The sequence below is a fragment of the Grammomys surdaster genome, unplaced genomic scaffold (assembly GCF_004785775.1).
Source record: "Grammomys surdaster isolate TR1022 unplaced genomic scaffold, NIH_TR_1.0 241, whole genome shotgun sequence".
NCBI lineage: Eukaryota > Metazoa > Chordata > Mammalia > Rodentia > Muridae > Grammomys > Grammomys surdaster.
In genome coordinates, this window is record NW_021604686.1 from 3,903,839 (window position 1) to 3,930,636 (window position 26,798).

Here is a 26,798-nt window from a genome sequence, read left to right on the forward strand (position 1 = left end):
AGAGAGAGAGAGAGAGAGAGAGAGAGAGAGAGAGAGAGAGAGAGAGATTGATTCACTATTAGATAATATGTCCAGATAATTGCCTCAAAATTAGAGGCTAAATTTTGACCGGGAAAATCTTTAACAAGGGATGCTACCTTTGGACTGGCTCCTAAAAGTACTAGTTAGCTAGACAGGACAAGAGAGCTTGTGGAAAGGAAGTAAGGCACAGAGAGTGAACGGAGACGCATGTTGACCATGGGGTTTAGGGGAGTAGCTACAGCAGCCCTTACTTGCAGGCTTTCTACCATAGTCATGGCAGGTAACCTTTGCACTGCACTCCGCCACCTATTTGAAGGTCTAAAGGAAATTTCTTCTCATACCCGGCTAAGATTCCCATTTCAGATTCCATTATTATTAGAGGACTTATGCTATTCCACAGTGTCTAGTTGACATAAAACTAGCCACCACATCTGTCCATTTTGTCTAATTTTGGGGAAGGGGCAGGATCTCTCGATATTCTCCTGGCCATCCGCAAACTAAGATCCTTCTGCTTCTGCTTCCCGAGTGCTAGGATTAAAGAAGTACAGCACCGCACTCAGCCAGTTTACTATGCATTTGTCTGTCTTCCCTTGAGTAAAAGCTGCCGGGGCTGAGACAGTAACAGAGCAATTCAGAGTGTATGCTGTTCCTGGAGAGGACTGGAGTCCAGTTCTCAGCAGCCACAGTAGGTTGTGAATGTTTATTCATTCACATTTTTGCTGCTATCTCCGTGCTAGATTCTGGACATATGTTTGCATTACCTTTAAAAAAAAACCATTACAGTTCAGGAACTTTCTGACTACCTGATGTACCAGTTAGAGAGAGGGTAATTGAAAAGTTATGAATGGAGTATTTTCTCAAGAAACTCTAAGTACTTGGTTTAGTAATTTTCACTTCTTCTGTTGAGTGCGGCTCATGCTCCCTGGGACTCAATGGATTTTTCTCCTCAGGTGAAGGTGAGGTGTCTCATGACAAAGTGACTTGGCACTCACAGTCTTCAGACTATAGTTCTTTTTTGTTGTTGTTGTTTTGGTTTGGTTTTTGAGACAAGGTTTCTCTGTGTAGCACTGGCTGTCCTAGAACTCACTCTGTAGACCAGGCTGGCCTTGAACTCAGAAATCCGCCTGCCTCTGCCTCCCAAGTGCTGGGATTAAAGGCGTGCGACACCACTGCCTGGCTCCAGACTATAGTTCTTACCTTTGGCCTTGTTTTGAAATCTCAACTATCTTCCCTGTGGACATGATCGTAAACTTGTCTCAATTGACAACAACTCTGGAATTCTTGTCCCCATCCCCCTCCTCTTACCTCTTCCTCTCTCCAGACCCATAAAAAGTGAGAATAGGTTCGCCAAGTATACTTCAAGGGTTAGCAAATTGCTGCCTGAACCCGTAATTCTCTATTTAACCATATGTAAAGTCTCTCCCACCTGGAAGAATGAGCATCCAGACCCTAAGGGTGTTGATGACATTTTGGGTTTAATCAATGGAAGGATTAAGAATGCAGGGGCTGAGAAGGCTCGGTTGGTAATGCGCTTGCCTCAAAAGTACAAGAACCTGAGTTCGATCCCCAGAAACTACGGGGGAAAAATGCCAAGGTGGTATTTGCTTGTTCTCCCAGTGCTGGGAGACAGACAGGGAGATTCCATCTACTCACTGACTAGACCAAACTGATCTAACCATGGAGCCTCAGGCTTGTGAGAGACTGGGTCTGAAAACTCAAGGTAGACAGTAGCTAAGGAGGAAGGACACTCAACATCGTCAACTGGTTCACACACAAGCAACACGTATGCCCATGTGTTTACTTACACACATGTACCCACACATCTAACATGCTCCCCCAAACACAGAGTCCAGAGGCTGGGGTGTGCTTAAGATGCAGCACAGACAGTAGAGCATTTGTCTTCATACCATGCATGAGTCCTGGGTTCAAACCCCATGTCTGTATATCAGGTATACTGGGCATACACCTGTAAAGCTAGCACTCAGGAGATGGAAGCAAGAGAGTCAGACGTTCAAGGTCATCCTCAGCTGCGTAGCAACCGGCCTGGGCTTCATGACTCTTAAAGCTTTGTTTGTTTTGTTTTGTTTTAAAGATGATTGCAAGCCTTAGGGACTGTGGCTGTGGAAATTATCATCATGTTCTGGGATACTAGGTCTAGCACAATTAACAACCTAGGAGAAAGTTCTCTCTCTTTTCTTCCCTCTCACTTCAGGGTTGAGGGTTGAACTTAGGTTCTCATGCATGCTAGGAAAGTTATCTACCAGTAAACTACACCTCTAGGTAAAAGAAATATTCTTATAGTTCTCAGTTATAGAAGTAAAGATATGGCCTTTGCACTTGACCTGCTGCGCTCTCGGATTACAGGCTTATGCCAACACACCGGGTTCTGGCACTCACTAGATAGCCCACACTGGCCATAGACTTACAGCAATCCTCCTGCCTTTCCCTCACAAATTCTGCTATCACAACCAGGAGTCACCATAAATTATTTTTAAAACACATGACTTTGGGACGTCTTTCAATTGCGCCACGTTGAATGCCCTGGAGCCTATTACTTAAGACTGTTCAAGTGTAGTTTCTGCCACTTAGTTGAACACTACATGTTGGATACTTGTTTTCCTTCTTCCGCAATCCTTGTTCCTGCTAGCGCTCCATGCCCAAGGGCGATGCCTGTCCCTCCCCGCCCATGCCTTAGGATTGGGTTACAGAGGCTTGACCAGGGCGGGGATAGATCCTTCACCGCCCACCGGGTCCGTAGCTGCCGAATCGGTCCCCGAACGAACGATCGCAGAGATCGAGCCCGCCCGCCTTCCTGCTCGCTCACGTGACCCTCCGGTTGTCACGCGGGCGCCGCTCACCTGACCGGGGCCTCACGTGGGCTCAGCCTGCTGGAAGGGGAGCTGGCCGGTGGGCCATGGCCGGCTGCAGGCTCTGGGTTTCGCTGCTGCTGGCGGCGGCGTTGGCTTGCTTGGCCAAGGCGCTGTGGCCCTGGCCCCAGTACATCCAAACCTACCACCGGCGCTACACCCTGTACCCCAACAACTTCCAGTTCCGGTACGATGCCGGTTCGGCCGCGCAGGTGGGCTGCGTCGTCCTCGACGAGGCCTTTCGACGCTACCGTAACCTGCTCTTCGGTTCCGGCTCTTGGCCCCGACCCAGCTTCTCAAGTGAGTCACTGCCCGGTTCTTCCCTCCGAAGGTGCCGCCATCCGTGCGTAGGTCAGCCCCGGAGGCTCCCAGACACCCTACTGTTGGCGTCTGCACAGCCCTGTCACCTCCCACGCCTTTCTCACCTTGTTGGCCTTCCCGGCCTAGCCCCATCACCGTTTACCCCTTCTTTAAGCTGACATCTTGAGGTCTCAGTTTATCCCGAATCCTCCTTTTGAGAGCTGTATTTAGGTTTTCATTTCTTTTTAAATGCCTACGGTGGGACCACAGTTCAATCAAGCTCTCAGAATATTGACAATATATTGCCAGTAGACATTTAAGATGATCCTTTAGAACATGCTCAAGTGGTACAGGGTCCCTAGGAGGCAGTGACCAGGGCTGCAGAGCGTTGCCCAGCGTGTGTCTGGCACCTAACTTGGTTAGTACATGTTTAAATGTGAGAGAACTCAGAACACAAGGCAAAGAGCTTCCGGAGACCTAGGCAGAGGCAACTTGAGCAGAGGCCCAGGGGACTGTGATGAACCTGTGGATGTGGGGAGCCGAAAGGGATGGCGGGAAACAGTGTCGGAATGCCTGTCCATATTGGACCTGGGTACTGTAGATGCTAAGTAGAGAAAGTTTGCCCCCTTCTCAAGACTCATTAGTCTAGATTTGAAAGTAATATCTGGTTCTTCTGCAACCAGGGTTAGTATTTAATTTGTTCATTCTTGGGTAGTATGACTTTGTAAGTCGCGTAGGTCACTATAGTCCGAGTCTTTTAAAGTGTCTCCTTTGGCCTTTTCTTCCCTAAGTGTGTCTGTAACGTCGTGGGCTTAGCAACATTGTTAGCTCTGTTGTGTTAAAAAGCTGTTTGATGTAAGATGGATACAAAGTTGGTTCTTTTCCTGTTCTTATTACTGTGGCCAAAAGCTTCATTTTTGGCTCCGGGTCAGAGGAAGTAGTTCCTCTCAGAAGAGAGCGTGGGAGCCCGAGCTTTAAGGCGGCTTGTCACAGTGCACAGCCGGCAAGGATCAAAGAGAATATTTCTCATTTCCCTTCTTTTTTCCGGCATGTGAGACCCTGCTATCCACAGTCGGGGGAGAGCGTGATGTCTTTCCTCCTAAGTTAACTGTCTCTAAGAACACCTTTACAGACACACCTAGATGGTCCTTTCCTAGGTAAGTTCAGATCATTTGTTGGAAGTGAAGATTTAACATCCCGCAAGGCATCACCATCCTCCTTAACTTTTCCTAAGATCATCAAAGGAGAAGATGGTCTGCAGGTTTCGTGTTTGGAGTAGATTCTTGTACCAAGGAAGCTGGGGGTGGGGCAGGTCCCACCTCGTAGTCTCAACTCGGACTCCTTCTGTCACTGAGTTGGAAATGGAAAACGGCATCTTGGAAATAGAGGAGAGACCAGCTAAGGTCAGGCAGCTGGGCTGGGAAGAAGTACCGATCAGAACTCTCCTCTCTACGGGCTGGGGTGCTACTTAGTTGGTAAAGTGCAATGAGCCGTGGGTATTGAACCCATCATAAAACCTGAACATCTCGTAAAACCTGTCATAACGGCACACGCACTTGGGAGGTAGAGCCAGGAAGATGAAGAGAAGAGTCCAAGGTCATTTTTGGACACATACTGAATTTGAGGCCGCCTTGGGCTGTCAGAGACCCTGTTTCAAAACAAGCGGAAAAAAAGTTCTTCGCTTTTAAGTGACCTGGTGCTTATTCTTGAAGAAGGCTGGGTCGCCTATGAGTTCATTGCTTTTCAAAGAGGAAGAAAGTTTCATGATGACATTTATAAGAGTATGTGGGGGGTGGAGTGATACATAATGAGAAATAATGATAAAAGTGCCTTTAGAGAAGAGGTAGGTACCAGGAACAACTGTATTTAGATGAGGGCCAAAAGCGTTTATTTATCTCTTATATATTTCATTTTAAACTCTCGGGGCCTTGGGTTAGTTTTGTCCGTAGGCTGGGTGGCTTTTCTTATTACTTAGATCATAATGCCTTCACAATAATTCTAGCTAATTCTAAGCCCGAGAAGCTCGACTCCCATGGTGTGTGTATGACTAGTGTGTGTATGATGTGTGAAATCTTTCACCTCGTTTGTTTGAGCTACACTCGCTCTCCCTCCTTTTGGATCTTGTGCGTGAAGTGTGTGTGCACTGAGGGATCTGAACTCTGAAACACAACGCACTCGTCACCCATCCTAGGACCTCGGAGGAGCCTGATTTCCAGACTCGCAGCTACTTCCTCATTTTTGTTTCGTTTCTTTTTTTTTTTTTTCGTTTGTTTGGTTTTCTGTCTTCTGATACTTGGAGCCTTTCTGGGGGTGATGAAACAAAATAGCTGTAAACGTCTTTGCACTCTTTGAAGGGGGGTATAATGGTGGGGAAGACGTTTAAAATAAGATGTAGTTGGAGCCGACAATCAGTGGTAGGTTACTTAGTGTGCACAAATTTCTGGGTCTCACCACCAACAAAACAGTGAAGGAGAAAAAAATACAGGGAGGGAGGGAGGGGGAGAGATAACCCTGGCATGTCTTCCCGCTTCCTTATTCCCTACTTCATTCCAGACAAGAGTAAAGTAGGGCATTGGTGGAGTTGACCATTGCCTCTTGTTTGTCACTATGCAACAAGCATCGTAAGCTTCTGAAGTGCAAGGTGCCGTGCTTGGGTATGTTGTAGCTTTTTTGATTGTTAAAATCGTAGGCTTTGATTTCCTTCATCCCTCAAGAAAATGTTTAAACCAAAAGCATGCATTGTAGCACATGCCTTAATCCTAGTAACTCAGGAGGCAGAGGCAAGTGGATCTCTGTGAGTTTGAGACCAGCCTGATCTACAAAAGCAGGTTTCAGGACAGTCAGAGCTATTAACAGAGAGAAACTCTTGTCTTTGTGGGGAAAGGGGGGGTTTGAAATTCAGAAACTTCAAATTTCATAAATAGGAATTAGATAGTTAAGTGTTCCATCAATGCAATTTGGTCACTATTTACGAATAATAATGGTGGATTTCTCTTGATATTTGATATTTAAAGACCTGCAATCATTTTACTAAATGGAGAAATGTCATAATCTCATATATACTAGGAATCATTTTTGCTTTAAAAATTAGGGGGGTGGTTGTTTTGGTTTTAGTGGAAACTGAAGTTATTAGCGAAAGTTCTCTCCTGGGATCAAGAATTTGGGGGATATGTTCTTTTTCTGCTAGTGATGGCATTGAAAGGGACAGATCAGATTTTTTTTTTTTTTTTGAGACAGGGTTTCTCTGTGTAGCCCTGGCTGCCCTGGAACTCACTCTGTAGACCAGGCTGGCCTCGTACTCAGAAATCGACCTGCCTCTGCCTCCCAAGTGCTGGAATTAAAGGCTTGCGCCACCACTGCCCGGCGACAGATCAGATTTTTAAAGTATGGAGAAAAGGGGAAAGTCTGATTTTATTTATTTATTTTTTTTTTACAACAAAATATGGGCTGGGAAAAAAGTGTTCTCATGAGCATTCATTTCTTCAGAGGTGGGAGAGTGCACTTCTGGAGTAAGTATTAGTACTGTCAGGAAGGCAAAGCATCTTGGATCAGCCTGGCTGAGATCAGCATGGGGGGGGGGGGTCTCAGCTCAGGGAACCGGCTTATGAGACAGCTGTTAGATAGGAGGCTGGAGTGGTGGCTCATTGCTCTTGCAGAGGACCCAGGTTCGGTTCCCAGCACCTCCACTGTGGCTATTCACAGTCTGTGACTCTACTTCCAGGGGACCTATGTGTACCAGGCATGCACATGATACACAGACGTACATGCAGGCAAAATGCTCACGCCCATAAAAATAAACCTAAAAGCAAAAGCTGTATGGAGTGGCCCTGCCTACCCTAGTCACACCTGCATATGCCCCATGCTGCAGACGGCCTCTCTGCAAACACAAGTCCTGCTTGCAGATCATACACTGACTTTTTCTGACTTCTTACTTCTCTGGAGGTAGTTGTGCTGTCTGCCTTAGCTCATCACAGGGTTTAGTAATGGTGTGTCTCTCCCACTACACTGTGAGCTCCTCAAGGGCAGGGAACAGGGCAGGTTTTTCTTTTAACTGCCCTAGCGCTTAGAGCAGGTGGTGCACAGTGAGTGCTGACGTGTCTTAAGTGGGGAGGCCGAAGTGTGATGAATGGAAAGGTGGGAGAGAGAACAGAGTGCTCATAGAGTAGACCTTGTCAGTTTACAATGCCAGGCCTACAAGGCAGGGTAGGCAGTAAAGAGTGGGAAGGTGTCCTCAAGGGGCCAAACCAAGTGCCACTTTATAACACAACCCCGTTCATTTTCTCTGTATTGCCAGGGTTTTGTATCCAGTGCCCGATGGGTGGGGGTGCTTTGATTTGGGAAAGAGCAAGCTGGGTGGAGGGAGATGGTTGTGCACTGAGGTGAAGGTTTGTAGTTTCCAGGTGCCCTACATGTAGCAAATTTTCCCTTCCAGAGATGTGGAAGGGCCTAAAAAGCTTTTGATTTACACCCCCAGAGTTCTTCAGACAATGTCTGAAAAGGCACTTTGTGTAAGCCTGGGTCTGTTCTTAGCAACCTTTCCCTAGCCTTAGGACTTGAGAAATACTAGGTTTGGGTGTGTAAAAGACGCCCTAGGTTTACTGTTTACATTTATGGCTGACTATCGTGCAGTCATCATGCATCCATAGCATTAAATGTGCATATTTTAATTCTAGCATCATTCATTTTTTCAGCAAACACTTATTGAATGACTACCGTGTCTCAGGCACTGGGAACACAAAGACACAGATTGGTCCCTGCTGTTGAGGAACTCACAGCCTAGGTGAGGAGATAGACAGCTTATGTTAAGATAAGTGTTACGAAAAATGTGTGTGTGCTCCATGGTCATGTAGGAAGCTCTCTTAGGAAAGGGTGGGGGAACGGCCAAAACAGTCTTGTAAAAGGAAAACCAGAACTATTTCTTAGTCCAACAAGTGTGGAAGGAATGCCAAGTTTGTTTTAATTGCAGGAAGCAATTTGTAATGAGAAAAGTATAGATAAGACAGGACAATTCCAGGACTCGGAAGAGTTCACTTGGCTCCGATGAGAATCCCTGGGCTTTACCTGAAAACCATGGGGTACTATTAGACTAGAGGATCTTTTTTGTTTGTTTGTTTTTGCTGCCGGGCGTCTTGAGCTTCATGAGCTTGATGATGCTGGGCAAGCGGTCTGTCTCCCAGGTACATCTCCAGGCCCATTAGGAGGTTTTACATGGGGATTGTCATGACCAGATGTTCATGCCAAGAGATCCCAGAAGGCAGCAAACTGAAATGAGGAATGTGTGGAGGTGGGGCACCACCTGGGTGGTGTTTTATGTGGGAGAGAAAGTACAGCAGGCTGAACTGAGGCTTTGGCCCAGCGAGGGTGAGAGAGTGGCACAAAGATAGGAGTGGACGATTGTTATAATTATAAGACTTTGGTTTTTTGTTTAACCGTTGAGCCTCTAGGCTTAGGAAAGTGTTTAACACGTAGCATCGTTTTGAGTGAGTGGGTCTGTAATCTACTTGGTGGAAAGTGTTCAAGAGGATGTTTTTTGGGTGAATATGTGCTGTTAGCAAAGAGAGAGACTCAGTCACGAGAAGTAAAGAGTTCGCTTCTGCACTGAAGATCCAGGGGCTCTTGAGACAGGGGAGCCAGAGGTGTACAGTTGTAGAACTCTACAAGAGGGGCTGGCCTAGAAAAACAGGTTTGGGGGTCATGAGCCTATTGTGGGTGTAGAGATGTCCAAGGAGGAGTGACCAAGCCAGCTCAGTCAGTCAACAGGTTCTCCAGGGAGGGAGGGAGGATTAAAAAGAAAAAGACAACAAGATTAAATGACTCTAGCCAGTGCTGAGGCTGAAACAGGTTTGTTTTTTTCCCAGTCTGCTTTATTATCATTCTAGGTACATACAAAGAATATGGTCCTAAGGCATAAACTGAGTGAGTAGTTAAGGAACAAACCAAGCATAAACAAAGGTCCCCAGTTTACTGTACTCGGAGTCTTAAAAAGGTCCATCAAGATACCAAGAACACATTCCTCAGCTCTGTTCATCTGGAGCCTACTTCTGTGTCCTAGCCCAATGTCAAATTCCTAGCAGTGGCCCCAGAAGCTCCCCAAAGAGGAGGAAGAGGGAAGACTGGCATCAGAAAAGATGTTCAAGGAGGCAGGAAAAGACCAGGAGAGCAGAAGCCCCCTAAGTCAATAGAAGTTTGTTTTCATTTTGAGACAGGGTCCCACTGTGTAGCCCTGACTAGCATGGAACCCACTATGTATATCAAGCTGGCCTTGAATTCACAGAGGTCCATCTTTCTCTGCCTCCCAAGTGCTGGGATTAAAGCCCTTTGTTCCCAGAGGCCATGTTGAGCGAACTTTGTTTCAGTTCAAGCTTTGTCAGGGATGCTTAATCATCCAGAAAGAAGAGTGTGGTCTCCGGAACGGCACGCTGACAGCAGGGATTTGTTGTTGTTCATTTTGATCACTACAATATTCCCAGCACTTAGTGAATAAGCCTTGCACTTAGTAGGCCCTCAAAAAATATTGAGCGAATGTATGATACCAATAAATGAATGAACTGGGAAAAGGCCCTGTGAACTTAGTTACAGAACCACATAATGTTGGTGAAGCCATTTTCAGAGGAGTGTATCTAGGGAAGCTAGGTCGTAGTGGAGATAGAGTAGTGAGAAGCTTGGGTGGAGGGGGAGGAAGACACTACAGAGAGAAGACTAAGCAGATGCAGACGTGTTAGTACTTACCATGCGCCAGAACCACTCACGGATTTAGCTTCCTTTCATTTGCCTGGTAGGATAGATGCTGTCATGACCCTTGTTTACAGATGAGAAGGCGCAGTTCAGTGAGTGAGGGCGGGAAAGGAAAGGAAAGTGGACTGGAGTTCTCAAGCTGCTGAAGTAAGGGAGGTAAGATCAGTTAGAGTTGAGGAAGGTGGCACAGGCTTGATGTTCCAGAGAATAGAAGGGGGCAACAGAGGAAGACAGCTTTGTTGGGCTTTTGTCGTTGTTTGATGTATGTGTGGTATATGTCTGTGCGTGTGCTTGTAGAGGTCAGAGGTTGATTATCTTTTGATTATCTTTTGATTATCTATTGATTATTGATTGTCTCGTCTGTGGCAGTTGCTCTCCTCTTTTTCAGACAGGGCCTCATTGAATGTAGAACTTGCTGATTAGGCTGACCGGCTGGCCAGCAGGCCTCTGGGAGTCTCCTGTCTTTGCCTCCCTCGCTTGTGATCACAGGTCTGCTGGCTTTTCAGGCGCATGCTAGGGATCGGAGCTCGGTGTCTCATGCTTCTACAGCGAGGATTTCTCACTGAGCCATCTGCCCAGTCCTTAAAGACTTTCACAGGAGCCTCAAGATAGATTTTTAGTGTAATCCTGTCCTCCTGTTGTGTATCTCTCCCCCAAGGGCCTGGGAAGGTGCAAAAAACCTGGGTTGAGGCACAACCGGCAGATGTTAAATTGATCGGGATTAAGAATTCTGTTCCTTGGGTGTTACAGACAGACTATTAGAGTATTGTTGCCATCATACCTGTGGATCTGCCCAGCGAGGAAGGAACCAGGCAGGAGAGGACGTACAGACAGGAAGTGGAGAAGCTGTGTAATAGAGTCCAGAGAAACTTCCTCTGCGGGACTTGTGTGATGAGAAGGCCCTTGTTAGAATTCCATGTCGGTGGTGAACTGGAAGGCATTGTAAGAGTGGGGGTTGTTAGTTAGGACCAAGGACGGGGCTGTGGTGCTCATGGTTTTAACATTCAGATATCTTTGAACTGTTTTACTTTTTCAGTTACTTCAGTTAGAAAAGGCTAAAAACTTTTTTATGAACCCAGAGAAGAGAACATTTCATTTAAACTGATGAAAGCAGGATGCTGAGCAAGGCAGGAGGTAGTGGACATGGCGTAGGACCTTAAGACCTTTGTCTGTCTGCAGTCATGAGGTCTTAGGAGCAGGAATGTTGTCCCACCCTGACATTGTCTGTGGAAGCCCACGACCTGCAGGGTTTGGCCATCACAGAACGAGCTTCCCGGCCCTAAGCAAGCTTGCTTCTATTGCTCCTGGGCACCTGAGACGTCACAGCTTCCTGTTCTCCCAGCTGACCTCATGGCAGCATGCCCTGGTGTTTGCTGGCTGTGTGGACTCTTTACCATACCCAGCCGCCCACACCTCAGTTCTTGATGCCAGGAGTGTGGGTGAGTGTAGAGGCAGCCGTACCAGCTCCGACCTGTTTCCTGCTTTCTTCAGAGCTTGGCACAGTGGCAGCATAGAGGCGGAAAACAAGTGGTGACACAGTGTCTCCATCCTTTCTGATGACCCAGTGTCCCTCCTGTCTTGTCACCTCCCCTATACCTTCCTTCTTGGAGCTTGTTTAACCCAGGTCTGACATTTATCAGCCCAAAGCCAGGCAGTCCTGGGAGTGCTAGGATTCACTGCAGTGTAGCTGGAGAAGGGGCCTTATCTGAGAGCCAATGTTCTGAGGGAAAGGACTTTCCTGCTCAGGGTCTTCAAAAGAGTCTGTGACACATTCCCCTCACCCAGATTATAGACAACAAAAATGTGTATGCGCGTGTGTGCACGCGTTCACGTGTTTAGAAAAATAAATATGACATTTAACAAAAAAATAGGAATTTTCCTGCTTTCCAAGTGGTGGCTGAGACAAGCTCAGACAAGCCTGGAGTTTGCAGCTTGACTCCATTTTTCATCAGGACTGTGACCTAGTGGATAAATGTGGGTGACTTGTGACTTCTCATTGGGCAGACTGAGGCCCAAGAGCATGACAGAGAAGCGTAGGACCTTTTCTCTCTCCTGTCGACTATGTGGACACAGTCAGGAGCATTCTGAAGTCACATTCGGGCCGTGTGACATGTAGGAATAAGAAAGGAAAAAAAAAAATAGACCGCTCTGAATCCATGAGAAATACTTCGGCATTTTTATCTGGGTGAACTGGGGTCTGTAGTCAGCATTGCGGAGTGGGTTGGCTCATGCAGGATGGCTTTTGCCTTTGAGAGCAGAGATTTACCCTAGAGAACCTGCTGGGAAAAGGACAGGCGAGATAGGCTGATGGTCTAGCTGTCTCCAGTGGCTCAGTTTCCTCCTCATGAGGACCTCTGTGCCTTACCTTGTGGGCTTTAACAGAATGGGAGCTCCTTTATGGGGAGCTTCAAAAAGCAGTTCTACATACAGTGCGGTAAGGATGCGCGTATCCAGATCCAGACGTGGACCTTAGGCGTGGCAGCTTCCTAATTGTAATCCCAGCCCTCAGAGGGGAGAGGCAAAATGATTGCCATAAGTTTGGAACCAGCCTGGTCCACATAGCAAGTTCTGAGCAGCTAGGGCTACAAAGCAAGATTCTGTTTCAAAACAATCAAATTGATCATGGAAAAATGTTTTGAGGGGGCGAAAAATGTTAGTGAGTCCTTTGACATGCATGATTGGCATTGTAGCTTCCTATGTGGTGACCAGGTAGCAACAGAGTCTGCCAGTCAGCCGGTCCTGCACATCAGGGTGTCCTGAAGCCCTCTCTGTGAGCAGCTGCTACTGAGACTTGTGCTTGGGGCTGTACAGAAGAGACTGATAGGGATAGCTGCCAGCTAGTTCAGATGGAGTCAGAGCGGGCTGCTAGGGGAAATAGGAACACAGGCCGAGCAAAGGCCAACGGTGACCAGGCAGGGCCTGTGCCAAGGATAAATCCCTCCTTTTCAGAGGGACTGGAGCTGGGGACCTTGCTAGAGAGCTGTGGGTTCGCCTGTTGCTTCTGGGGGCGGGTCAGTCCATTGAGCTTGCTCTGTCTTCACAGGAAAACAGCAAACGTTGGGGAAGAACTTTCTGGTGGTCTCCGTTGTCACAGCTGAATGCAATGAGTTTCCTAATTTGGAGTCAGTAGAAAATTGTAAGTACTGTTCTGTTCCCGGTGTTTAAAGCAAGCTCCTGTCTGGGCCTGTTCCTCCAGCTATCCTGGGCTACTGCTGAATGACCTTAGGGACTGGGGCTCACCAGGCATCAGTACCCACAGAAAATGTCACACAGACTCTTAACTAAGTCCCATGGAACACTTGTCTTCTGGACCAAACAGGGGACTGGTTAAGAAATGTGAACACAAAAAAAAAAAAAAAAAAAGAAATGTGAACACATAGCCAGGCATGGTGTCACACACATTTAATCCCAGCACTCAGCAGACAGAGGCAAACCGGTCGCTGTGTGTTTGAGGCCAACCTGAGGTCTACAGAGGAAGACATTTGGATCATTTATACTGCAGTGACACTAAGTCATTAGTCCTGAGCAACAGACTTGGGACTGAAGTCTCCGATGTGAATATTTGAGTGTTCGAATCTTCCTCAGATTCTTGGGTAATCTGGCTGAAGCCTGGAGGGAGAGGCAATTCAAGGTGGTCACAAAGGCTTGTCAGTGTTGCATCCTGGACTGGACTCTCTGCAGGCCAGTTGATGTCACACTTGTCAGCTAAAAGCTGATAAGGAGACTCTCATGATTCTTGTGGGAACTCTTAACCAGCAAACTGGGTGGTGCTTTGCAGAGGACCTGCCTGGTGTGAACCACGTGTATCATTGGCCACCTACAGAGCTAGGTGGTGCCCGCCCTGCTGTTTGGATGTTTGCTGGTTTATTTATTCATTTGCGTGTGTGAACTATGTCTATTTGTTCATGTGTGCACTTATGTGAGCATATGAAAGTCTGACCTTTGTATCAGGTGTCTTCCTCAGTCACTCTCCATCTAATGTTCCTTAAAATAGTGTGTCTCCTGAGCCTGGAGCGCATTACTTCACTAGACTAGCTGCCTCATAAGCTCCTGGGATCTGTTTGTCTCCACCCTGCCTCCCCAGTTCCCCCAGCACATCAGTTTTGTGTGCCACCGAGTCTGGCTTTTGCGGGGATATGAGAATCCAAACTCAGGTTCCCTGTGATTGCAGACATCTACCCCTGGGTTGTCCTCAGTCCTGTTTGTTTGCTTTCTTGTTTATTCAGAGATTGATACAGAATGCTTGGTCTACCCTCTAATTTTTGTCATTTCAGACACCCTAACCATTAATGATGACCAGTGTTTACTCGCCTCTGAGACTGTCTGGGGTGCTCTCCGAGGTAACATGGTGGGGAGGGAGATGACACTTAGGAAATACAGAGGCCAATGGGAGTGTTTGCTCGTCTTGGAGCTGTGTATAACTTGCTGCAGCAGCTCACATGGCAATGGGAGTGGACCCTGCCACAGACACTGTCCTGCTCACTCAGTACACAACTGGAAAGTCTTTAAGAAGGAAAGCTAACCCAGGCATGCTAGTTGTGCATGCTGATAGTACCATCTATTCAGGAAACTAAAGCAGGAAGATTACTTGAGCCCAGAAGTTCATTCTGGGTAATATAGCTAGACCACAAGCTATCTCTTTAAGGAGAGAGCAAGAAAAAGAGAGCAGGGTGTGGCTCGTGCCTGTAATATGTGCTCTTTTTTGTTTTGTTTTGTTTTCTTTTTTTTTTTGGTTTTTCGAGACAGGGTTTCTCTGTGTAGCCCGGGCTGTCCTGGAACTCACTCTGTAGACCAGGCTGGCCTCGAACTCAGAAATCCGCCTGCCTCTGCCTCCCAAGTGCTGGGATTAAAGGCGTGCGCCACCACCGCCCGGCTTGTAATATGTGCTCTTAAGAGGCCAAGGTTGAGGCACATTCTCAGTTCTTGTTATTCCACTGCTTGCCCTATATGCTTTGAAGAAAAAATACACAGCCTCCGCTCTGTCCTCTACTGTCTTGCACAAAAGGTGCAAGGCAACAGATTTGAGACTCCACTCCAAGTGGGAAGAGGTCCAGACAGTACCCAGTAATGTGCTTGCCAGGTCTACCTACCCACTGAGGTCTGATGGAGTCTTTTCTCTTGAAATCTGGACACTCACTGGGCAGTGGTGGCGCACACCTTTAATCTCAGCACTTGGGAGGCAGAGGCAGGCAGATTTCTGAGTTCGAGGCCAGCCTGGTCTACAGAGTGAGTTCCAGGACAGCCAGGGCTACACAGAGAAACCCTGTCTTGAAAAACCAAACAAAAAGAAAAGAAAGAAAAAAAGAAATCTGGACACTCAAGATATTTTGTGGAACTTCTGTTGTTTCCCATAGTAGGGCCCAAGCCACTGAGAACATGCAACACTCTGAACTCAGTCTGCCAGTGCTTGGGCCTTAGTAGACTCCAAGTCAACGTTAGTGATTAAGCAGACCCTGAGGGTAGTCGCTGCCTCCCTCCCATACCTCAGCCCTCAGCAGCTGGGCCTCCCCTTCAGAAACAGAAGAGGCCCAGCTTTGGATCCAGATTCCTTGAACTCAGGGTTGTGATTCTCTTTTCATGGTTCACTGGGAGACATTGTGGTCAGCATACTGGGGTACCCTTTCCAAGTGGATACACTTTTTTCACTCCCTGGGTCTTTTTTATTCTGCCTCTCCTCTTCTCCACAGGTCTGGAGACTTTCAGTCAGCTTGTTTGGAAATCAGCTGAGGGCACGGTAAGTGTGCCCCAGCAGGGGTCTAGGAAGAAACAAGGGCGGGGTCTGGAGATTCTGTAGTGTGGCCCCCTTGGGTCATTTAGCAATTCTCTTGATGCCATATTGCTTTGAAGAAAATAACCGGCTTTAGGAAAATCCGGTTTGTAAACTGAGTAGTGTGCTGGATGCTTGTGTTTGGTTGGCATGGGAGGGTCACTTGTAGTCTTTGATGTGCTGAGGTTGGTGGGAGGAGGGGAAGGAGAGTTGATTTGGAGAACATTCACACATTGTATTTTGGGATCTTGGGAGAATCTTTCTCCTTCCTCTGTCCTGACTGTAAGTTCCCTTTGAATCCTGATGCATTCAGTGTTTGCTCCACACAGTTCTTTATCAACAAAACAAAGATCGAAGACTTTCCTCGATTCCCTCACCGGGGCGTCCTGCTGGATACATCTCGACATTACCTGCCATTGTCTAGCATCCAGGACACACTGGTAACCAGGCCTCAGGGCCTTCTTCATTTCATGCATAGGTTCTGGGTAGTGGGCCATAATAGAGCATTTGTATGTAACTCTGTGAGCCCCTGGGAAAAGTCTAAAAGACTGTCCACTCCAGGAGAAGATGGATTTGAATACGGTGTAGCTTATACTGTGTGGGGGACTTGATGTCTCTTGCCAGGCACAGCTGACTGCAATTTCATTAAGTCACGATTATAGGGAAGTTGCTCTCAAGCCTTTGCTGGGGAGGTAGCTAATACTCGTGAATCTGATGTGCAGTCGTGCATCTGTCACGTGTGGCTGCTTTTCCTTTGTCCCTTTGGTGGAACTAAGGGAGTTGACATATATGTCAGCCTTGGCTTCTGTGAGTTAAGTTATGGGGCAGCTGAGCTCCCAGCAGGCCTCACGGTCAGGTGGGAGGAGCTGAAGTCTTGCTCTGAGGTACCTGGGAGCTCTAGAAAGCAAGAAGGTTCTGCTGTGCTGCGGTCAGAGTTCATCTAGAAGACTGCTCTGAAGCATGCTTCCGCACAGGAAGATCTGACTTAGATCTGGCTTACAGAAATATAAGTGCATCCCTGGAACTTGAGGAAGGTTGAGTCTTGCTATTGTATGTAGAGCAGTCTTCCCAGGATGTGGTTCTGACCTGTGCTCTGACCTCCAGGATGTCATGGCATACAATAAATTCAATGTGTTCCACTGGCACTTGGTGGACGACTCTTCCTTCCCATATGAGAGCTTCACTTTCCCAGAGCTCACCAGAAAGGTATGATTCACGTTACCCAAACATGGTCTCCAGGTTCTCAGGGGCAGTAGTTCTCAACCTAACCAATCAGAGGGAACAACTTTGAAGTTAGGACCCAAGGATTCAAGTCCCCACATTAGTTTGTTTGTAACCCTCAGTGGCTACTACCTTCTGGTTTTGGTTTTTGATGTTATTTACATACATTCTGTTAAATGGGCATAATTCCTCCTTATCTATCTCATTAGCCTTAGAATGCTCAGATAAAGTGGAAGATGTTGTCCTGGGAAGATGGGGGAATCTGCTGAACAACCTGAGGCCTCGGTGAGGGTGGAGAATGGGAGTGGATCCCTGGAGCTCAGTGCTGAGTTTCAGGTTCAGTGAGTGACCCTGGTCTTAGTCAGTGTTCTATTGCTGTGAAGAGACTCCATGATCATGGCAACTCTCTTGAATGAAAGCGTTTAATTGGGGCTGGCTTACCGATGAAAGATTTAGTCCACTGTCGTCGGGTGCTGGAGAAGTAGCTTCAAGTTCTTGATAGGCAGCAGATCTATAGGAGAGTGAGCCACTGGGCCTGGCTTGAGCTTCCAAAACCTCAAAGCCTACCCCACCCGCATGGCATACTCCCTCCAACGAGGCCACACCTACTCTAACAAGGCCACACCTCCTAATAGTCCCACTCGTTGGTCCTCGAGCATTCAAATCTGTGACCCTATGGGGCCATTCTTATTCCAGCCATTACAGATCCTATCTCAGAAAATAAAAGGAAGTTGTACAGGAACCCATGCAGTGGGGCTGCCACCTGCAGGTGTGCGCATACTCACCAAAAGAAAACAGTAGATGTGATAACATTGGGGAAATTTTATCATAGCTTTATCATAATAGACTCTTGATTGGGCTATGGACAGGTGTTCTAAAATTCAGGGTGTTTGAATATCTTCTGTTCCCAATAGCCACAGGGAATGAGATTCTGAGGGGTATCTTCTGCCTTTCAGGGGTCCTTCAACCCTGTCACCCACATCTACACAGCACAGGATGTGAAGGAGGTCATTGAGTATGCGAGGCTTCGGGGTATCCGTGTGCTGGCAGAATTTGACACTCCTGGCCACACTCTGTCCTGGGGTCCAGGTAAGACTAAAGCTGCAGCTGGAGGGGTCTTCTCAAAGAGGGGCTCCAGGCCGTTGGTTCTTAGATGTCCTGTATGGCTCTTGAAAAACTGTTCTCCATCAACTCCTGCACAGAGGAAGTTCCTTCCAGAGGTAAAGCAAGAAAGAGGCTCAAGTGAGCCTCCTGGCACAGTCCTCACTCGGCTCCTGTTGCTATGCTAGCTCCTGGACGGAAGTCATTTCTAAGGGTGTGAGCCCCAAAGTCTTCCTGCCTGGGACTGCTCCTAGGAAAACTTGAGTTTATGCAGAGAACACTTTCACTATTAAAATTATGGGCAGATGGGGCCGGAGAATTATGGCTCAGCAATTAAGAGAACTGGTTGTTCTTCCAGAAATCCTAGGTTCAGTTTCCAACACCCATCAACAGATAATAAACATCTGTAATAGTAGTCCTATGGCATCTGATATCATTTGGTGTGCAGATACACAGACAAAACATCCATTATACATAAAACAAATAGCCCTTAAAATTATGTACATATGTATGTAGGTGTGTGTTTGTGTATGTAAGGGAAGAGGCCAGACATATTGGTAGACATCTGTAAACCCAACACTTAGGAAACCACAAAGACAAGATCATCTCAAATTCAAGGCCAGCCTGAGTCATAAGTGACTCAGGCTTCTGCCCTCTGCCCTTCCCCCAGCCCCAACAAAAGCAAAAGTATTTCCCAGAGACTGCTGTAGCTTTTTATACCTTAGAGTAGATACTGAAGAGTTCGACCCCTAGGGTAGAATTTGTATGAAAGAAGATGGGTCCCTAGGGGTGGGTGTGTTGGTGACACACCTTTATACTAGCACTCAGAGGCAGAGGCAAGCGGATCCCTGAGTTCAAGGCCAGCCTGGTCTACAGAGTGAGTTCCATTGTATTCAGGTATACACAGTGAAACCCTGTCTGAAAACTAAAGTAAAATAGTTGAAACTAGCCTTTAAAGATCACCATTAAATGGTAATTTTTGCTTCTCACTCACTTGCTTCTGTATCCAAGAACCCAGAATGAGCCCTTGATGACACCTTTGGGAAGATTGGAAAGGGCTGCTCCCTGGCCTCAGCCACACCTGGAAGCTTCCAAGCCCAGATGCAGCCCTTGGGAAATGTGAAACTGGGCAGCAGGAGCTAGAGCAGAGAGACTGTCAGTGGGTGCGGTCAGGCCGTCCGTCTGTTTGAGAACAGACAGTGGCCTCGAGGAGCTGGTGGTTTATGCTGGGAAATGTATATTGGGGCAAAATCGTGCACACCAATATTTATGTGCCTGTGACCCAGTCTCAGTCTCTGATGGTAGATACATTTCTATTTACTTGCTTGTGACTAAACAGGTTGTTACTGATACCTGTGAGTAGCCAGTACTGCACGTGTGGACAAACATAGTCATGTACTCTACAGCAGGGCCTAACGTGCAGGAGTATGCATGGGCAGATGGATCTGTAACGCTTGTGTGTTTTCTGTTAACTTAGGTGTCCCTGGATTATTAACACCTTGCTACTCTGGGTCCCGTCTCTCTGGCACCTTTGGACCTGTGAACCCCAGTCTCAACAGCACCTATGACTTCATGAGCACACTCTTCCTGGAGATCAGCTCTGTCTTCCCAGACTTCTATCTCCACCTAGGAGGAGATGAAGTTGACTTCACCTGCTGGTATGAGCCTTTTGGACTTGATGCACCAGCCTGAGGGTGGGTGAGTCAGCACTCTGGGCCTACTGCTGCTACTTAAGGACTTGCTTCTGAGGCGGCCATGTCTCAGCCCAGAGAGGCAGGCCTGTATGAGGAGCAAGGCTGTTGGTGTGAACCCTTTCTCCTCCTTCCTCACATCCCTGAGATATTTATGGATATCCTCATTCTGAGCCTGTCTTGGAAAAATGGAGGATAGAGAAAAATAGTCCGCACTTAAGAAGGCTTAAAATAGTCCAGTCAAGGGTCTAGTGCTAGCTAGAGAGCACTTACTGATGTACCGAGGATTGGGGTTCGGGTTCCCAGGACCCACATTGGGCAGCTCATGAATGCCTGTAACTCTAGAGCCAGGGACCTGACTTCTTACGGCCTTGGTGGGACCCTGCACACATGCATGCATACACACACATGTTGTAAGTTTTAGATATCTGAAAACATGAGTCTACATGAACTACAGAATTCAGGATTAATGAGTGACACGACCTCATTAATGTTAAGTCATAAAGTTGAAACTCTCAGATCTACAGCCTTCAAAAGGAACCCAGGGGCTTCTGAGCAGTAGCCCCAGAGTCGAGTCTGAAGAAATAGTTTGTCTTTGGGAACACGATGAGAAAAGCATGGAAGCAAACACGGACACTGTAGGTCAAAGGTCATAGGCTTGCTGTCTGTTAGCCAAGCAGAGCCAGAGACCAGTGTGATCCAAAGAGCAAATAGAAGGTGCGTTCTCCCAAGAGTGTGGACCCGACACCTCAGGATCAGGCTTCTTTCTTTCAGCCTGTGTCTGTTCCATACAGCTTTGCACGGCTACAGCTTCACTGGAGACCTTTGGCTGTCTCTGGTGGTTTTGATACTTCAGGTGGAAGGGGCAGTAGCAGGAGGTTAGATGACACCAGAGGGTTGTCATGGCTTCCAGATGGCGGAAGAGCTAATCATCACTCTTTTTTGGCTTCTCAGGAAGTCCAACCCCGACATCCAGGCCTTCATGAAGAAAAAGGGCTTTACTGACTTCAAGCAGCTGGAGTCCTTCTACATCCAGACGTGAGAAGGGAAAGAGGGCGGGGCATAGTAGGGATCACCTTCTGTGGGGAATGGTCTCTGTTCTCAGGACCAAAGTCAGTCCCTCCACTCCCTGCCCGCCAAGGGTCCCTTTGTCCTGCCCTTTCAGGTTTAGAGTGGTCAGGTGGTAGACCCAGAGGTGGTCATGCCCAGTCAGAGATAGGCTCAGCAGGCTCAGCACCTAGAGGGCCGACACAAGGCTGAGTGACACTTGCTGACGCTCCTCTCCCCTCCAGGCTGCTGGACATCGTCTCTGATTATGACAAGGGCTATGTGGTGTGGCAGGAAGTGTTTGATAATAAAGTGAAGGTGAGCGAGCGAGGGCAGAGAAGAGGCCCGTCTCCATCGCCCTGGCCTCCCCGGCCGCGCTGGGTACCAGTCAGTCAGAGACCTGAGCCACATCTCTCTCTAGCTCTAGAAGAGCTACAGAAGTGTGACTGCTGGAGTTTAGAGTCAGAACCTCGTATCTAACTGTGGATTCCTGGGGCTTTGTGTGCTTTGCTTTCTTTCCTTCTGGGTCATATACTTAAATCCTCTGTTTCTTTGGACCCCACTGCCTTCCCCTCAGCTCTCAACCAGTAATTGCTTCTTCCATGTAGACAAGGAAGCTGCAGTGGGCCTGGGAGGGGAGCAGCAGGGAGCTCTGTTAAGTAGTGAGCACCTCAGCTCTATCAAGGGTGTGTGAGATCAATGGAGTCAGAAGCATCCTTTGCTTCTGGGAAGCAGGGAGTTCTCCGTGGCCTGGGTACCATTCATAAGAATGAACCTCAAAGTCTTCTGAACTCTCTATAGTGACTGCCCTCTGATCTTTCATGACAGGTTCGGCCAGACACGATCATACAGGTATGGCGGGAAGAGGTGCCGGTACAGTACATGAAGGAGATGGAAGAGATCACCAAAGCTGGCTTCCGGGCCCTGCTCTCCGCTCCCTGGTACCTGAACCGAGTAAAGTATGGCCCTGACTGGAAGGACATGTACAAAGTGGAGCCCCTGGCATTTCATGGTGAGAGCGGAGTACTCTATTGGCTGCCAGAGTCCGGGCTGAGATGCAGGGTGGGAGTTAAGAGGGGCAAGGAACACATTGCAACTTAGGAAATGAAACGGCCTTTCTGAGAAGGCCGCACTGGAAGGATAGTTGAAGGAGAGCCTCACCACCGTGGTCTGTTTTCCCTCAGGTACGCCTGCACAGAAGGCTCTGGTCATTGGAGGAGAGGCCTGTATGTGGGGAGAGTATGTGGACAGCACAAATCTGGTCCCTAGGCTCTGGTAAGGATGTTGGAGTGAGGCCGGGAAGCTAGGGTAGAGGATGAAGAGGTTAGGCTTGCGGCAGGGCTCGTGCCCCGGTCTCAGTCCCTTCTGGCAACCCACTGCTTTACCCTGAGAGGAAGGGCGCCGAGATGACGCTCCTCTATTTGTGGGATGCTCGTGTCCCATATGGCTTCTGTGTGCGTGCTTTCAACAAAGCGTTAGGTATGCAGGAGAATGGCCATTGTCTCCACAAGTACCGTAAAGAACCCAAGGGTGCTTGCTTGGGATCTAGTACTGGGAGGAAAGGCATTTTCTCAGCAACCTCCCCAAATAGGATTGGGTGTGCCAAGTTAACTTTCAGGTAACATGCCTCTAAGGCTTACCCTTATTCCTGTGTCTTTGAGAGAGGAGGAGCTTGGGATCACTGTCCATATACTAATGAGGATGGTTTTAATGAGACTAGAACTGAGCCCTGGAACTGCCAGGGAGCCCCCATCTGGTGTCATTCACGGCTGAGCTAGTCTGGGAAGGAAGACACACCCAATCTGCTGTGCATTCCCTCCTGTAGGCCCAGAGCGGGTGCCATCGCTGAAAGACTCTGGAGCAGTAACCTGACAACTGATATGGACTTTGCCTTTAAACGTTTGTCGCGTTTCCGCTGTGAGCTGGTGAGGTAAGCAGGCTGTGGGCAGATCTAAGGAGAAGAGAGTACGAGCCGAAACTTTGAGCAGCATCTTGTGCCAGGTGTTATTTTTGACACCTCCATCCCGTTGAATTTGTACCACAGCCACAGGTAGGAAAATTTTGTCCCCATTTTAGGAGTATACAGCTCCTGAGTACTTTATTAAAAATTGGCAGGAAGCCAGGCAGTGGTGGCGCACGCCTTTAATCCCAGCACTTGGGAGGCAGAGGCAGGTGGATTTCTGAGTTCGAGGCCAGCCTGGTCTACAGAGTTGAGTTCCAGGACAGCCAGGGCTACACAGAGAAACCCCGTCACTCTGTCTTGAAAAACCAAAAAGAAAAAAAAAAAATCAGCAGGAAGCAGGATTTGAACCTGTCAGCTCTGACTGACTCTCCTGAATGCCTATACCTCCCTTGACTGTGGCTTGTGTACGCAGTCGTTTGATAGCCTAGAAACATAGCCTAGTGCAGAGCAGACGTGGCTGAGAGCCCTCTATCGTGGGCCCTAAGACACTGGGTGATTAAGCTAGTATTTTGTTATCTCCAGGTGTGTTGGGTCGTTTTTGTTTGTTGTAGTAGCAATGACGGTGTGCTTGGAGGTCCCTCAAAGTCAGTTCTAAGGACTTTTGAGCCTTCGCTCTAAGGACAGGGTTTAGTACTCAGCTCAGGCCTTTCCACTGCTGTCCTTATAGAGTATTAGAAGCAGGAGTGGACATCCCTCAGGCCCTGGCCTCTTTTCCAAAGTAACTGAATTTTGGGGGGAGTAGAGACTTGCAGGGTAGAAAGAGTGCCCTCGCCGGGCAGTGGTGGCACACGCCTTTAATCCCAGCACTTGGGAGGCAGAGGCAGGCGGATTTCTGAGTTCGAGGCCAGCCTGGTCTACAGAGTGAGTTCCAGGACAGCCAAGGCTACACAGAGAAACCCTGTCTCAAAAAAAAAAAAAAAAAAAAAAGAAAGAGTGCCCTCATTGAAAATCTTGGAGTGAGGTCACCAAGTAATTTGGATACAGTAATATTTTGCAATTCACTGAAATAGGAATGGGGGCTCTAGGTTATTATGGAGGTGGTGTTGCCATGGTCCAAGGCTGAATAACTCATCTTCCATTTCTTTGTGTTCTCTTACAGGAGAGGAATCCAGGCCCAGCCCATCAGTGTAGGTTACTGTGAGCAGGAGTTTGAGCAGACTTGAGCCAGCAGCGCTGAGCACCCAGGAGGGTGCTGGCCTTAAGAGAGCAGTTCCGGGGCTAGGCTTCTACTGCCTCCCGGCCAGGGGAGAGAGCCCCGTGCCCATGTGCCCCTGTGACTAGAGAGAAGGAGGCTGGTGCTGGCACTGGTGTTCAATAAAGATCTCTGTGGCATTTTCTCTAATCAGCTTGGGTCGCCTGTGTAAAAAGAATAAAAAGCATGAATGGCCCTCAGGTCACCACCGGTTAGACTCAGGACCTGGGTCATACAGGTTAGAGGCCATGCGTCACTAGTTCTCCCACATGTCTGTCCTCAGAAAGGTCACTTCATTTTGTGTCCCTTCCAAGACTTCTGTATGTGAAGAAGATGCTACGGGAGCCTAGAGGGGCTCCAGATTCAGCCTGGTCCCCGTGGTCCCTTCTGAAGAGCCTCTGCTCTCCTCTCCTGGATTCTTGAATTTTCTTTACCTGCTGTTTATGCCCTGTTGAACAAATACTGTGTTTCAGACACTGTGATAAAGTGTTTCAATTCTCTTTTTGTTTTGAGGCAAGGGTTTCATGTGAGCCAGGCTAGCCTTGAACTTGATGTCTATATTGGCCTTGAAATTTCTGAGCCTTCTGTCTCCCAAGTTCTGAGATGACCACACACCAGCACTCACAGCAAGGTGTTGAATTTGAAGGACTTGTTTCTGAGGGGTCTGGGCAAATCCAAAATAACACAGTTTCCTACTCCCCCTCCCAGTCTTCAGCCCATAGCATCTTCAAGTGAATGACACCGCTGATTTGGAAAGTAGAGCCCAGGGGCAAGCTCATGTTTCTGGAGGAGGGTGTGACCTGGCATCCTCTAAGAGGAACTGCCTTAGAGAACTGTCAAGCTGTGGACGCAGGCTGCCCCCTGCTGGTTGCAGGTTCCCTTTGCTTGGTCTGCAGAGCCAATGAAGAGGTCCCAAGTATCAGCTTCCAGCATGGCGGGGCTGCCGTTCCCTCAATCAGGCTCTTTGGCGACCTCATTGGTCTCTAGAATTGGCCTCTGTCGTGCCATTTCTATAGGAATAGAGTGACTGCCTTCTGCTAGAGCAAAATTCTTAAGGAATTTCCAGTCCCACCTAGTCAAGCCTGAGTTCTAGCCTGGAGCCATAGTCTAAGATGTCACCTGTACACCAAAAGAGCTCTTTCGTCTCTGTTACTCAGAAGCCTGAGGGTGCATGCTGGCAAGGACTCTGCAAGAATGGACCTCTACAGGGAGGAATGAAAATATATAGACACTTGACACCTCTGAGTATCCCCCTCCCTTTTCATACTTTAGACTTTATGTGTCTGAGTGTCTTTCTCACATGTACATCTTAGATGTCTGTCTCTGCCTCCTGAGTGCTGTAATTAAAGATGTAGCCCGCCCACCCCCCAGCCAGGTATCAGTCTCTTGAGGCAATTCACCCCAAACTGGGAGCCCTCCAATGATGTCATCATCCACAAACTGGGAGCCCTCCAATGATGTCATCCACAACTGGGAGCCCTCCAGTGATGTCATCATCCACAAACTGGGAGCCCTCCAATGATGTCATCATCCACAAGCTGGGAGCCCTCCAGTGATGTCATCATCCACAAACTGGGAGCCCTCCAATGATGTCATCATCCACAAACTGGGAGCCCTCCAATGGTGTCACGCTGGGAGAGGAAGACAGGGTTCTTTGTTGCACACTGAATAAACCTTTCTGCAGCTTACTGTTTGGCAGAGCCCTATTAGGGCTGCCAGCCCCCAGACTCTCACCTGATAACTATAACGAAAACATTGTCAATGGACTTTAAATGCCCCTGACTTCTCCCAGGACATCTTAGGCAGTCCTACTGGCAGACCAATGTTCAGGAAAAAAGAAGCCACAGAACTAGGTCTTTTTTTTTCTTTTCTTTTTCTTTCTTTTTTTTGTTTTTTGTTTTTTGTTTTTCGAGTCAGGGTTTCTCTGTTGCCCTGGCTGTCCTGGAACTCACTCTGTAGACCAGGTTGGCCTCGAACTCAGGAATCCGCCTGCCTCTGCCTACCAAGTGCTGGGATTACAGGCATGTGCCACCACTGCCCAGCGAACTAGGTCTTAGAACTAAGTTTCTGTGACTTCTTACACTCACTGAAACATTTTCTTTAATGTTATTACCATTTAAAAAAAAAATCCGTGTAACCTGGTCAAGACAAGGCAGCAAATGCTTTTCTCCAGCCACCCCTGTTGCTGTTTGTGTCCTGTGACCATGAGGTCATTTACCTTAAGACTGTCAACCCTCAAACTACCCATAGTCCAGGAAAAGTGGTTCACAGCCAGCACCCAGTGTATACAGTGCACAGAATCAGGCTTGCTATGGTTCTTGATGCACCACTAGGGGGCAGAGAAGTACCCCTGCTGGCCCTGGCGCTCCTCTGTAAGGAGGAAGTGCAGTACCCACAGGAATTAAAAGGGAGCAGATGGAGAGCGGATGGCCTCCCTTTCCTTGTTAAAAGTGGACGCTGAGTGACAGGTAGTACACCTTCCAGGACTATGAGTAACCAGTGTCCCCAATGTCTTCACGTGCACATCAGTGGATCGTTGTGGGGATAACACGTCAGGGAATGGGGGTCCAGGTGCCACTACAGTACTGAGAATGCTGTGGTGGGATCCAGAAACTTCGGGACCACTGAAGTGAGGAAAGTCAAATAACTGGGAAGGCAAGGATGATGTGTTCATATGAGACACATGAGTCCCCACCTAATATCCTTAACACCGATGAGGTCTGTTTACATAATTCTTACCAGTATCTTGTGAGGTTAACCTGATCCACAGTCTGGATTCAGGGTCTGATGATTTGGCGTGACAAGAGTGTGTGTTTGTTTATTCTACTTTGAAAATAAGAATTAGGTGCTTGGTTAAGTAAAATTGTTTTCCTTTGCAAATAAACTCGGAAAG

At 47.9% G+C, this 26,798-nt stretch overlaps 1 protein-coding gene across 1 annotated transcript; it reads left to right on the forward strand.

The window, feature by feature from the left end:
- Positions 1-2,900: 2,900 nt before the first annotated feature.
- Positions 2,901-24,055, forward strand: Hexa (hexosaminidase subunit alpha). Its single transcript, XM_028774530.1, has 14 exons — positions 2,901-3,188; positions 12,967-13,059; positions 14,198-14,263; positions 15,611-15,657; positions 16,020-16,130; positions 16,795-16,896; positions 17,868-18,000; positions 19,490-19,670; positions 20,658-20,741; positions 20,996-21,068; positions 21,579-21,762; positions 21,935-22,025; positions 22,576-22,680; positions 23,813-24,055. The coding sequence occupies exons 1-14, from the start codon at positions 2,936-2,938 to the stop codon at positions 23,874-23,876; spliced, it is 1,587 nt and encodes a 528-aa protein (XP_028630363.1). The 5' UTR covers positions 2,901-2,935; the 3' UTR covers positions 23,877-24,055.
- Positions 24,056-26,798: the final 2,743 nt, after the last annotated feature.

Excerpts from the sequence above, each read along its gene's own strand:
- Hexa (XM_028774530.1), top strand. The coding sequence starts at position 2,936 with ATGGCCGGCTGCAGGCTCTGGGTTTCGCTGCTGCTGGCGGCGGCGTTG. Across the intron at positions 3,189-12,966 it reads GCCCCGACCCAGCTTCTCAA|GAAAACAGCAAACGTTGGGG; the intron begins GTGAGTCACTGC and ends CTGTCTTCACAG. Across the intron at positions 19,671-20,657 it reads GAAGTTGACTTCACCTGCTG|GAAGTCCAACCCCGACATCC; the intron begins GTATGAGCCTTT and ends TTGGCTTCTCAG.